Here is a 14,200-nt window from a genome sequence, read left to right on the forward strand (position 1 = left end):
CAGGTAATTTTGTGGCAGGGCTGAAATATTTTTTTGTGATTAACTAGAAAGCAATGACTCTGCAATTAACTGCAATTCATCTAATCACTATTAATAACAATTTAGAGTTAATGCAAATTGCCACCACGAAAACCGAAGAAGCAAACTTTGTAAAAACCTAAATTTGTGTCAGTTTCAAACTTTGTGGCCACAGCTGTACACTCAGAAAGATACAGAAAAATGGGTGGATTTTCTGTTTGTGAGGTGTTTTATTTAAAATGTACAAAGAACCACTCAGCACTGGGAAAGAATGTGAGAGGGCAGAAAACCACATCGAGCAGCGATGTAGGACATGCTGTGCAAAGACTGCAGCACTGCGAGGGGGGTAAAAGGAGGTTACTTTCATTTCCACAAGCAGGATCTCATGCAGTGAGGGTGTGTTACAGAGGGAAGGAGGGAGTTTGAGTGCTACAGAGAATGCTGGAACTTGTATTATTAAGGGGACAGGAAATGCAATACAAACAGGAAGTGCTGCTGACGGGCTAAAGAAAATGGAGATAAAAAAATATCATCTGAAAACAAGCTATAGTATTTGTTTGAATTTTTTTTTTTTTTTACTCAACAACCCCTTTAACACATTACAAGCCTGGTCTTATTACCTACAAATCCCAGTATTGTCTCACCTCTTTTCTTCTGAGGAACTATTTGTTGCTATTGTGGTGTCCTGACTGTATTATTTCACAATCATTTAGATCTGCTATTAACAGCCTCTGTGTTTAGTCTTAAAATGATGCCATGTGTTACTACATTCCATTTGTCCCCTGATCTACTTTCTGTAGGTCAGCAACAAGATTAGGTAGAGATAACATGATTGCAAGATAACCCTACATACATGGTCTGTCTATAGTAACCATGGGGCACATAGGTCTTTATAGGAGCTATACACAGGAAACAGTAGGAGATTTTCAATCTAGACAATTTTTCTAAGATGCTTATTTTTATTTTAGATTTATAGGAGCAATAAAATGGTTGAAATTGTACATAGCCTTTAAAACTCTTTTGTAATACTGTATAATTTTGTGCATTGTAAATAAGCACAAAGAGGCACATTTTAAAACAACAGATTACAGATTAAAGTATTTAAATATATGCTTTGTATGTATGGAAATCAGAGCTGGTCCCATTTCTAAGGGCACAAGAATATGCAGGGTCATTTGATTTGCAGTAGCAGTTGTGACAACAAAGGTGCACTTGACAAACGGCAAAGAAAATTAAGAATAATATCTAATCTCCTGTGGCAATTACTGCATATGGGAACACAGCAAATACATAACATTGTTGAAGTAGGTTTAATATTGAGTAAATCTCTCATCTGCATTTGTTCAAACAAGGTCTTGGTAACAGTTCAAACAATCTATCATTATGTGTACTAATGGAAAGCTTGTAGTTAAATTAACTATATAACATGCCTCATAGACACATCTAAGTAATAAACTGTTATTTGATAAGCATAAGAGCAGTATACCATATACTAGTTAGCTTTTTTTTACAATTTAATATATTTTTATTACTCATTTAATATTTTCAATAATACAATTTTTTCAGACTTACATCAGTAAAACTCCATAATATAATAGTGTAGGCAACAATCTCAACCATTATTGCAATTCTGATTATAAAGAAATGCTTGAAATATAAGGCTTTATTAACTTTATTCCTATGCAATATTGTCAGAATACTATATAAATGAGATTGTTTTAATTATTCTTATCTCTACAAATCAATGAGTGGCTGAGTTTAAAGTATTAAAAGTCAGACTTCCAGTCTAGAAATTTCATCATTTTGATGGCAGATTTATGAATGAGGCCACCTTGCTTTGTAATACCCAACATAGCCTACAAACAGACCTGTGTGATCTGAATGATGCATAATGCATATCTTGCTCCTTTTCATTATGTGAAATATATGGATCCGCCGCTGAAAGCAGTGCATAATGAATCCTCATAGTACTTTACGATAGGGAAAATAAATCCTTTGAAAATTCATCAGTACTTTAGAAGTACCATACATTGTAAAGATTGCTTGAGTGTGGAAACAGCCCACTCTTTGCTTACAGTGAAATAACCTAGCTGTTCAAATATCAACACAGTTGAAAAAAACACATTGTAAAGGATAAACATATCTACAGGGTAGGGAATAAGCACAAACAACCCCATAGATCATGATAAAAATGGATCCCCTGCATCCGTATTTATGGAGCAGTTGGTGCACTGTGCTCCATTCTTTTAAAAATAGATGCTTGGCGGTCCCCCAGAGAATGAATGGAGTGGAGGTGTGCATGCATGACCTGCTGTTCGTGTGATTGGAGAAGCTGTCAGCGGTCAGACCCCCACTGATCAGAAGCTTATCTTTAAATAGGAGATAAGTTGTTTTCATGGCACAACCCTTTTATGCAGTCCAAAAAGGTTGTTCTTACCGTATGATTTATTTTTGGGGGGGATAACATAAAGACTGTTTTTTTGTTTTTGTTTTTTCAAAAAATCCATAGCTTGATTAAAAGACTTTCTAATATGAAGAAACCACACAAGTAATGAGATACAATTGCGCGCAGGTCATTGACACAGATTGTATTCAGACCTGCTTATTTATGTAGAACTTTTAGTTAACAATGAACAGCAAATACAGTAGCTGAAAAGTACTTTTGAATAATAATACTAGAGATTAGCAAAGTATTCAAAAATTAGATTCGGCTGCTTCTCCGAATTTTACAAAAAATTGTAAGTACTTGGTTGAATGAACCACTCAGATGCCACGAAGACCCCTCAGATAGCTGATCGCAGCATCTGACAGTAATAACACAGTGTAAAATAAATAAAAGTCATACTTATCACATCCATTTGATCGTAACAAGATGGCCGCAAACATCTTGATTGAAGATCTAACATGAAATCTTGTGCGGCCCATGATGACGTCATCACGTCGGCCAGCATGTTGACGTCATACATCACCACACAGTGGCCGGCCCGTCATGATGAAATGGATGATTTGTTTTTTACTGCCATTCAGGGAAAATCAATTTGCTACCACGAAGCACGAGGAAATTCGGCTTCACAGCAAATCAAATTTCCCTGAAGTCCACTAAATAATACATTTCAACATTTGTTTTATTCTTATTTGAAAAATACACAAAATTCCTAGGTGCAGTACATATGAAATACAGAGAAGTCTACAAACTATGTAAATATATGTAACATGAAGTAATAAAAAAAGCGAAAAGAATAATAATGCGCCTACTTAGTGACAGGAACAGAAAGAGAGAGGACAACTGTTTATAATCTACAAGGGAAGTGGGAAGGAGACTGGAGGAGAGGGCAGACGTTGTGCATATGGTAGTATAGTGGTAGCAGGGTTATTCGAGCTTGTAAGCTATGCTGAAGAGGTGATGGTGGAAAAAGTATAATTTCTTGCACTAACGATTCCCAGAGTATGGGATAAGTCATAGAGATGATGATGGGAGAAGCAGAAAAAAAGTGCAGAGGAGAAGGTATTGCTAAGAATTGAAATCAAGTGTAGAGAGTTACTGGAAGATTAGGTCAGAGATGCAAGGAGGGCACAGGTTTTAAACTGCCTGGTATTTTTTTAGCATTTAGAAATTACTCAGCTGAGAAATTGGTACCAGTTGAAGGGCTTGGCAGAGAGAATTGGCAGTAGAGGAACAAGAGGATAGTGGCACACAAAGCAGATTGAAGATGGATTGAGAGTGCTGGGGAGGGAGGGCCATAGAGGACAATGTTTTATTAGTCCCAGTGGGAGCTAATGAGGGTATGTACAAGGATTAATGTTGACTCACAGTCAAGAAAATAACAGGATCTGAGAAATGTTTTTGAGGCAGCAAACTTCTGAGAACGGAAAAACTGTGGAGACATTAACTGCAAATTATAGTTAGGGGTGCTCAATGGGATGGAAGGAAACTAAGAACTTGGTTATGGGGATGTTGAGGAACTAGAGTAGAAGTTAGCTTATATTCTCAAACTCTGTATATAATAGAGGTAACATCATAGCTAGAGAGATACATTTAAATGTAAGATTATGTAGTTATAAGAATAAATTATTCCATGCATGTAGTCATCAATTACAGGCAAAGAAATGATAAATGGACAAAATTCTACTAAATATTATAATACTGTTACCTAAACATATTTGACATTGATTTCTGCATGTGGAATTTAGATGAGCTTGCTATACGGCATTTACTTACTCTGGCTAGTCATGTTATTGGGCCCCTGAGGCTGGCCGTGTTATTGCGATAATGTGGCTGACTGTGTTACGGTGACCCTGTGGCTGGCCGTGTTATGGGGAGCCTATGGCTGTCCATTTTATGGGGGTCCATCTACAAACTGACTATCCAGCCCACCACTTGCCAACAGATAGCTCTCCTGTTGCTCTTCCATGATCCCTGATGCACTCACCAGGAGGATAATGGCACCACTGCGGTTACTGCTGCCATTCCATGAAGGGAGCCTCCCAGCTGTGGGGTTTACAAAGGCAGTGAGCATAGAGAAGAGCGTAGTGTGGGGTCACAGCGGAAGGTTACCATTGTACTGCCAGTCCTGTAATGGTAGCATCCAAGCTGTAATCAACAACAAGACTGAACCTGAATCATTTTCAAGGCGCAAATTCTGTTTCTGATCACTGCTCGAACATAAATTGACAGTCTCATGTGCAACACAAAGGTATTATTCAATATGCCAAAACTGCTACTGTAATCAATGCAGATTTCAATACAATCTAATCAATACAATCAGTAGATCCATTTTTAAGGTTGACACAAATGCATGTATATACAGTACCTTGGCTCATGATAGTTAAGATAAGAATAATGCTCCAGAAGTTTCCAAGTAATGCCATTGTCATGAGAGTAATGGAGTAAAACACCTTCTCCTGGCTTATTGGGAGCCTTGCACGTACTTAAGACAGATTTACTTCCAATCCGCAAAATAAACTGCAGAAATCTGTGAATACAGTTCTTTAACTCTTTAATCTTTGAAGGTTATTGTATAATACAGAAATATATTTTCTCACATCAATTCATATATCAAGTGCTTATGAACACATTTATATTACGGGTCCACATTTATTGCATGCCGTGGGCCTATACTGTACCTTGTCGTACCTTTAATATTATTTACATTGCTTCTATGATTATAGGGGCATCATTGAATGTCACATGGAGCTCTGATGTGTTTGGAATACAGATGTGTAGGAACTCCATACTATGTACAGCATTGCTGCACAGGACTTTGCCATGTTTAGGGGCCCTAATCTTATAGCATTCCATAAAAGTACATAAAAGATTTACTCTTGAGGCATTGTGAGTGCTAAATTATAAAAAAAATTGTGAACACTGTCTTGTATAATGCAGAGCAAACAAATTTGTATGAATGTTGCTCCATAACAAATGACATGAAATTAATAAATGCTAAATCTTTTTCAGATCAGGGAAATATTTGCATTTATTATATTATTTTATCATTTGATTATATATTCTTTAATATTTTTAAGAAAAGGATAAGGAATCAAGTACAAATTGAAGCTGTTTTGTTAGATTTCCAGCTATCCCACTAACTCACCTGGACTGTGAGCTATCAAGAAAGGTAGTAATAAGCTGCCTTCTCCCATCCTTGTTAAAAATCAAAGCTTTGCCACTAGCAAGAACACCACAGCCAAAACTAACTTCAGCACCACGGATAGAGTAGAAATTGTGGTAAGAAGAAAGTCTGGAACTGGTGAAGCTTTCTGAAATAAACATTGGGAAAGTCTGTGAAGCCATTTCACAAGCTGGTCCTGAAAAACCAGGCTCACACCTGTAATATAAAGAATGCTCAGTTAAAGTTTAAATGTAGTTACATGATAGTGACACATTATTTAATGCTTGCAGGATGCCAAGCACGTATTAGCGTATACCACATTGTTAGTACAAAGGAGGTCAACACATGTTGATTTTACTGCACAAGTAAATTATGTCTGAACCATAGTTATGGTTTTCATATAATTAAAAAGATCGGCAAACACTGATACCAATATATAAATGATCAAATACAGATTGGAAAGTATCCACAAATAGTGAGAAACCACACCAGTAACTGATATATATATACGTTTTGACTGAAACACAGATGACAAGAATGATTACCCAATAAAGAACACAGCAAAAAAATCAATGGAGTGAAATCTCATCACTTGAAGATAAAGCGTCATGTGGGAGATCTGACCTATACAGCAGTAATAAGTGCATCCAGCACCAGATGAGGTATTTGCAAGATATATGTGACACTTACTTGCAACCAGTTCTTGTACATTGTCCTCGACCAGAGCAAAATTTCAGACAAGATGGTCCAATATAAACTGTAACAGAAATTTCATTCACACGTCAGTTGATTTGTGGCGAGAGAACTCTGTACTCTGATTACAAAGTTGTGAGAATAAATCCATGAGAACAGTGATGAATGTAAAAGATACATTTTTTTCAGGGTCATGCTAACACAGGACCCATAAATATCTGCTTAGCACGCTATTGACCTTTCCAGAATCTTAAATCACAGAGGATTTGGGACACTCATTTCTGCTGTCAAGATGTTTTTCAGCCCTTGCAAAACTACATGTTGAGTGAATATATAGGAGCGCAGCTGTAGGTCTCTGTCACACTGGGAAAACCATATTGTATACACAGCAATATGTATAGATATGTATTTGTTACATCACTTCAAAAATCATACATAATTCATATGTTTAACGTAACAAGCAGTACACATAAGATAAATACAGGTATATCTGAATTTTATTCTTGCTTTCATTCAGCACCATCAGGTCATGATCATTTCAGTTCTTTGTCACATAAGTAGTATCAAGTTCTCTAAGGAATTGTGGTATGCATTTAAAAGGAATATGCCATCACACCCCTGACTTAAATATCCAGACTGCTGACACAAAAGGGTTTTTACTTGACTGCCCAGTCCCCTAACTAAACCCAGATAGCATCTATGCTAGAATTCCTTCTCCGTGAGACTAATGCATGTCATATAGATTACTGTAGACCAACAGAACATATTCTAAATAAATCCATGTGTCTAAAACAGTGACACAGTAAATATTCTGATAAAAACTTATCTAGTGAACTGCACATAGAGTTACGTGGCTATTTATGTGTCAAAAGAGCTGATGCATTTTATTAAATTCACACACCACCTCGGTAATCAGCAGCTCAGCTGGTGGCATGGTATCAGAAGCCAGCCATAGACACATTGTTGTTTTACCTCCTGTTGTTACATTCCCTTCATAAACTACTAAAGTATGAAACCATGTGTTGCAAGAGAATTTATTAAAATTGTTCAGTCTGCTGTGTGTGTATGTTTAGGTTAACTGTTGTATAACCCAACTACTATGTACATTACAACCTTGGCAATCAAGGAGTCAATGATTTAGAAGGAAAATCGATTGAAATTTGTTTAAAAACTTAAAGTTATCTATTACTTTAACAATATTTAAAATCATAGAAATGACAGAAACCTTTTAATGTGACATGGCTGAAGGTTAATAGTGGGGAACCTTATAATGAAATTGTTAAATTTAGTAGGTTTGGGAAATATGCTTTCAATTGCTTGTACCTGCACACTGACTCATATCATATTCAGAGTACTTGTAGGCTTTGATGATTTTCACACGTTTCATGAAAAGCGACTGTAACTGTTAGGCATTCAGTAATCTATTATATCACTGGTACATCAGAAAAGTTATGCTTTGAACACTCTAGATATAGTAACGAGCAGACAATTATGGACTTCTCATAAAGATACCTACATCTGGATATATGGCCTAAAGACCAGTTCGTTTGTCATCAGCCATATACTAAAGTGTGCAGAAGGATAATAAATAATAGCTACCTTTTAAAATCAGGGTTTTATATCTCGCTTTTAATTAAGAATGTTAATACTAACTGTTATCAAGTGCCCACATGTTCCCAACAACAGGTCCGTTCTGTCTCCATCGAAGTCGGGTGTCTCTGGTAAGAGCTGCATTTGGAAGAGGGGTTGTAATCCTACTCCACCTAAGTAATATAGATATCTATATTAACATAGGATAGGATACTGACTGAAAACAAGGCTACTACGGTCATATAATTAAAGAGGACATGTCACCTCTCCTGACTTCTGTAAATACTTATATTCCCCATAACATAACAATTCTGGAACATATTCTCTTCAAACAGAGGAATAACGCAAATTCAAGTTCAAAGAAAAGGTGCCCCAGTTTTGTTTAATTATTTAATGAAGAATACAAGCATTTACTAAAACAAACCAGAAGAGATGTAAATTTTGGTTTATATTTGTGAATATATTAGCTAATATACTGTATTAATGAACAGTTCAAACTGCAATTCGCGAAGACAGCATTAATATTACAAAGTAGAAAGAAAAAACCTTTGCAAAGTAAATGCTCTTTTTTTCTTCTTTCAAGATCTCTATTTGACAACATACAGTATATACAAAGGGGACATGAATCACACAACATAACATTAAAACCACTGACAGGTGAAGTCAGTTATATTATTTTGTGGCAACAGCACCTGTCCAGTGTTAGGATATACCGGTATTAGAAACAAGTGAACAATGAAGTTGACGTATTGGAAGCAGGAAAACATGGCAAGTATAAGGAATTAACCTTAACAAGGGCCAAATTGTGACGGCTAGATCAGTGGGTCTGAGCATTTTCAAAATGGCAGGTCTTGTGGAGTGTTCTTGGTACACAATGATGAGTATCTATAAAAGTTGTTCAAGAAGGGACGACCAGTAAACTGGCTACATGGTCCTGGGCATTTAAAGCTCGCTGACGTCTGTAGGAGAAAGAAAACTACCCTGACTTGTCTCACCTTGCAGAACAGCTACTGTGGCAAATTATTTTTGTGCATTGCAGCTTGCCACAGAACTGCAATAGTATGTATGCTCACCCTGTCCACTGACAAAAGTGCCTACAATGAAAATGTGAGCCTCAGAACTGAACAAAGGAGCAATGAAAGTGGCCTGGTCTGGTAAATGACGTCATCTTTTACATTATGTGAATGGGCAGATGTGTGTATGTTACTTACCTGAGGAAGAGGTGGCAGTAGGATGCACTGTAGGCAGAAGGCAAGTGGTGGAGGCAATGTGACACTCTGGGCCTTGTTCTGATGGGAAGCTTGGATCCTGATACATATGCATACCACCTATATCTCCTCATTGCAATGCTATTACCTAATGGCAGTGGCCTCTTTCAGTGGAATCAAATACATCTAATCTATGTAGGCCCCACCTCACAACCTACAGGATTTACAAGATAAGATTTGCTGTTACTGTCTTAGTGACATACACCACAGGACAACTTCAGAGGTCTTGTGAAGTCCATGCCTTGATGGCTCAGAGCTGTTTTGACAGCAGAGGGAGACCCAAACAATATTAGGCAGGTGGTTCAATGTTATGGCTGATTGATGTATATGGATACATAGACCTTTATAAAGGGTTGCCACAGTGACCCTGTAATGCTGTCAGCCACAATAGCACGTAGATTTAAACTTACCTCAATGTTCATGTGCTCAGCTAAGGCTACTTTGACACCGATGACGCGTGGGTCACTATTCCAATGCAGAAACGCGTAAAGTGTGTATTCTAATAAAACACTAATGTGTGTCTATGGAAACAATAGGCAGGGCAGGAGGTAGCTGGATGTAGCAACCTGTGAGTTACCGACTGATTATGCCAGATATCAGCTCCCCTGCACTTCTGTTGAATAGCTTAGATATTCCAGAAAGTGATAGTTACTGGGAGCTCTTGGCCCTTCTCAGGCCTGCTCCTAGTGGCCATTTCATCAAATCTGTGTGCGCTATATTCACTGTTACAAACTAAAGTGAATGTATCCAATGATAATTGCACTACAGAGTATTCATCAGGGCTCCATGTGTGTAAATGGTGTCTATCTAAGTCATTCTGTGCATAGATGGTGCTCTGTTAGCCTGTTTTAGACTTAAGAGGGTGTCTTAGCCACCTATTTTTTTTAAGTGATTGCAGTTAAAATAAAAAAATTGTTTAACGTTCTCTCAGGCTGTGAACTTATTATTATTTTTTGAAAGTGTACCGTATAACCTTCAAGAAATAGTGTGTTATCATGTACTTTCACACTTGGGATCTCAATACCAGGAGAAAAATATTTGTTTAGTCCTCATGCATTCTGAATGGAAAGAGATCCGTTCAGGTTGCAACAGGATGTCTTCCGTTCAGGCAGCATTCCGTTTTGCGACTGCAAGCTGACGTTTTGTGTCCGGTCATAAAAACTGAAAAAGGTATAGTTACTGAAAACAATGTAAGTCAATTGTGATGGATCCATTTTTTTAGGAGCCCAAAAAAACGGATCCATCACCCACTGATTTTCAATGAATTTAGTGACCGATCCATTTTTTTCCATTTTGTTTTCACACAACGGCATCCTAACGGAAGGGATGCATCCTGATGTGATGTGCATAATTAAAATGGATCTGTTTAATTCCGGTATTGAGATCCTCTGCCAGATCTCAATACCGGAATTAACAACACAAGTGTGAAAGTAGCCTAAGTTAGGGTGGCCATACACATACGAGCAGTTGGCCAACCTACTGATTTTGATGGGACTGACTGATCTTATGTGTGTGTTGACTCTTCTCTAATGGCAGATGTAGAATTGGGATTGATGGATTGGCTTTTTCCCCTCTCCCCACTGAAAACACAAGCATACTTTGTCAAACTGAGCATACATGCGGAGGGGGGAGTTGGGAAGAATGGCTGACTACTAAACAAGCGTTCGTTCAACAGCTATTTAAGGTGTATGGTCACTATTACAAGACAGCAGCCCGTCAGTGCTTCTATAACATAATATATTTCTCACAACACTGATCTTTTGGGACAATGATTTAAACCATATAACTTTTTGAAAATCTGAAGTTTCTTCTTACCCACTGTAGTTGTCAGATGAATATATGGTGCTATGTGGTAGATGAGGTCCAGCACAAAGCTCGGGCAAACATTCAGAATGTAATAAAGACCAGGTCCTGCCATGATTGGTTGAAAATTCCAAACTAACACTATTGACATTTGAAAGAAAAAATATTAATATATTTGCAAAAAAATATATATACATGCTAATAGCAGTGTTAAATGTCACACAGCTGAGACATCACAAAGTCTGCATTGTTTCACAAGATGGTATGATAACACATTACTAAACTGTATCAAATTTAGTCCTTGAAATAAATAATGTATACATTCCATAAAATCTAGAAATATATCTATAAACACTGCAGAAGTACCGTAGATAAAGGATAAAGGAAGGATGAAATATTAATAACTGGGCTGTTTTTTTTAGAAAGTATTGGGCAACAATCAAACTAGGTCTCCTCTACTTGCCATTTGTAGACAGCTTTTCATATGTCCCCACATAATACTGATATATAGTGCCAAGTTAAGACTGCCAAATACAGCCTACATAATAGCAGCATATGGTGCCCAAAAATAATCTAAAATAAAAATAAAGGAAAAACCCCTTAAAAAATTCCTACTCACATTTTATCAGTCTCTCAGATCTGATGCTATTGCCAATGAGTGGCTTCAGTGGCCACATGTGCTTAAATGGCACATACAGTTGCAAGAAAAAGTATGTTAACCCTTCAGAATGATATGGAATTCTGCACAAATGTGATCTGATCTTCTTCTAAGTCACAACAATAGACAATCACAGTCTGCAGTGCAGGTGGAAAAAGTATGTGAACCCCTAGACTAATGACATCTCCAAGAGCTAATTGAGTCCAATCAATGAGATGAGATTGGAGGTGTTGGTTACAGCTGCCCTGCCCTATAAAAAACACACACCAGTTCTGGGTTAGCTTTTCACCAGAAGCATTGCCTGATGTGTATGATGCCTCGCATAAAAGATCTCTCAGAAGATCTATGATTAAGAATTGTTGACTTGCATAAAACTGGAAAGGGTTATAAAAGTATCTCCAAAAGCCTTGCTATTCATCAGTCCACGTTAAGACAAATTGTCTATAAATGGAGAAAGTTCAGCACTGCTGCTACTCTCCCTAGGAGTGGCTGTACTGTAAAGATGACTGCAAGAGCACAGCGCAGACTGCTCAATGAGGTGAAGAAGAATCCTAGAGTGTCAGCTAAAAACGTACAAAAGTCTCTGGCATATGCTAACATCCCTGTTAGCTAATCTACGATATGTAAAACACTAAACAAGAATGGATTTAATGGGAGGATACCACAGAGGAAACCACTGCTGTCCCCAAAAAACTGTTTGCACAAGAGCACCTGGATGTTCCACAGCAGTACTGGCAAAATATTCTGTGGATGGATAAAACCAAAGTTGAGTTTTTTGGAAGAAACACACAACACTATGTGTGGAGAAAAAGGAGGCACAGCACACCAACATCAAAACCTCTTCCCAACTGTGAAGTATGGTGGTGGGGGCATCATGGTTTGGGGCCGCTTTGCTGCGTCAGGGCCTGGACAGATTGCCATCATTGAAGGAAAAATGAATTCCCAAGTTTATCAAGACTTTTTGCAGGAGAACTTAAGGCCATCTGTCCACCAGCTGAAGCTCAACAGAAGATGGGTGTTGCAACAGGACAACGACCCAAAGCATAGAAGTGAATCAACAACAGAGTGGCTTAAACAGAAGAAAATACGCCTTCTGGAGTGGCCCAGTCAGAGTCCTGACCTCAACCCGATTGAGATGCTGTGGCATGACCTCAAGAAAGCGACTCACACCAGACATCCCAAGAATATTGCTGAACTGAAACAGTTCTGTAAAGAGGAATGGTCAAGAATTACTCCTGACCGTTGTGCACGTCTGATCTGCAACTACAGGAAACATTTGGTTGAAGTTATTGCTGCCAAAAGAGGCTCAACCAGTTATTAAATCCAAGGGTTCACATACTTTTTCCACCTGTACTGTGAATGTTTACATGGTGTGTTCAATAAAAACATGGTAACATTTAATTCTTTGTATGTTATTAGTTTAAGCAGACTGAGACTGTCTATTGTTGTGACTTAAATGAAGATTAGATCACATTTTATGACCAATTTGTGCAGAAATCCATACCATTCCAAAGGGTTCACATACTTTTTCTTGCAACTGTAACTGTTGAAGCCAGTGATTAGCTGCACTTCTCATGTGAATGACGAATTGCATGTGGCTGCTGCAAGCCCAGCAGGAATCAGAACAAATGACACCAGAGCAGGCATATAAAAGGTAAGTTAAGGGTTTTTCCTTTTTTTTGGACAGTAAACTGTTTTGAGCTAAGTTTTGAAAAATCTCGAAAACCAGTTTAATATTGCCATATAGTTTCTGGTGGAGCGTATGGCCCCTGCTTTTTTTATGCCATGTTTTAACCCCTTAGAGACCATGCCTGTTTGATCCTTAATGACTATTTTAGAAATCTGGCATGTGTCATTTTAACAGAGAATAACTATGTAAAGGTTATATGACACATGTACTTTAGTTAGGTGGTAAAATTTAACAGATACAACTTGTGTATATTGATTAAAAATGCAAAACGCAGAATTTTTTTAATTGTCAATATTTACTATTTTTTTAACTGCTAAATTTTACATATATACTGTTCAATTTTTTTTCATTAGAAATGTATTTCCATGTCTTTATTTTGGCTGCATTTCTTACAAAATTTTACATATTCTTTTAGGAATTTAGAAGACTTACAATTTTAATATAAATTTGAAAATTTTTGACGTACTTAGGGCACATTTATTAAGACTAATGTTTTAGACGCCAGTCTTAATAAAGGCCCTGTGCTGGCGGTGGATCTGTGGGAGTTATGAATAGACGCAGGCCTCTCATAACTTCAGCGCATCCAGTGCCCGTCCCCTTCCCTGCCAATGCCACGCCCACTTTTTTAGACCTGGCATGAGAGGGGAGAGGTCACAGATTTCGGCTCAAAGGACCTTTTCGCTGAAATCTGCTGCAAAAATATGCATCATTTAGGCATATTTCTGTTTAAAAAATGACCCCCTTACTTTTGTAAAGAGCACATGAAAATGAAGAAGCACACCCAAAAATGTATCACTCTGTTTCTCCTGCCTTCAGAAATATCCCCATTGCCCTATTCTTATGTCTTGACATACATCCCAAATATAGACCC

The 14,200-nt window shown here is 37.6% G+C and overlaps 1 protein-coding gene across 2 annotated transcripts in view; it reads right to left on the minus strand.

The window, feature by feature from the left end:
- The window catches only part of RELN (reelin), a 716,958-nt gene that overhangs the window by 259,866 nt on the left and 442,892 nt on the right, over positions 1-14,200 (minus strand). For both annotated transcript variants that reach the window (XM_044280166.1, XM_044280165.1), the window contains exons 15-19: positions 10,994-11,122; positions 7,974-8,083; positions 6,318-6,384; positions 5,610-5,843; positions 4,830-4,991 (exon numbers count right to left, since the gene is read on the minus strand). In XM_044280166.1, coding sequence (XP_044136101.1) covers positions 4,830-4,991; positions 5,610-5,843; positions 6,318-6,384; positions 7,974-8,083; positions 10,994-11,122 — 702 coding nt within the window. The remainder of the gene's footprint in view (positions 1-4,829; positions 4,992-5,609; positions 5,844-6,317; positions 6,385-7,973; positions 8,084-10,993; positions 11,123-14,200) is intronic.

Source organism: Bufo gargarizans, chromosome 2, assembly GCF_014858855.1.
Source record: "Bufo gargarizans isolate SCDJY-AF-19 chromosome 2, ASM1485885v1, whole genome shotgun sequence".
NCBI lineage: Eukaryota > Metazoa > Chordata > Amphibia > Anura > Bufonidae > Bufo > Bufo gargarizans.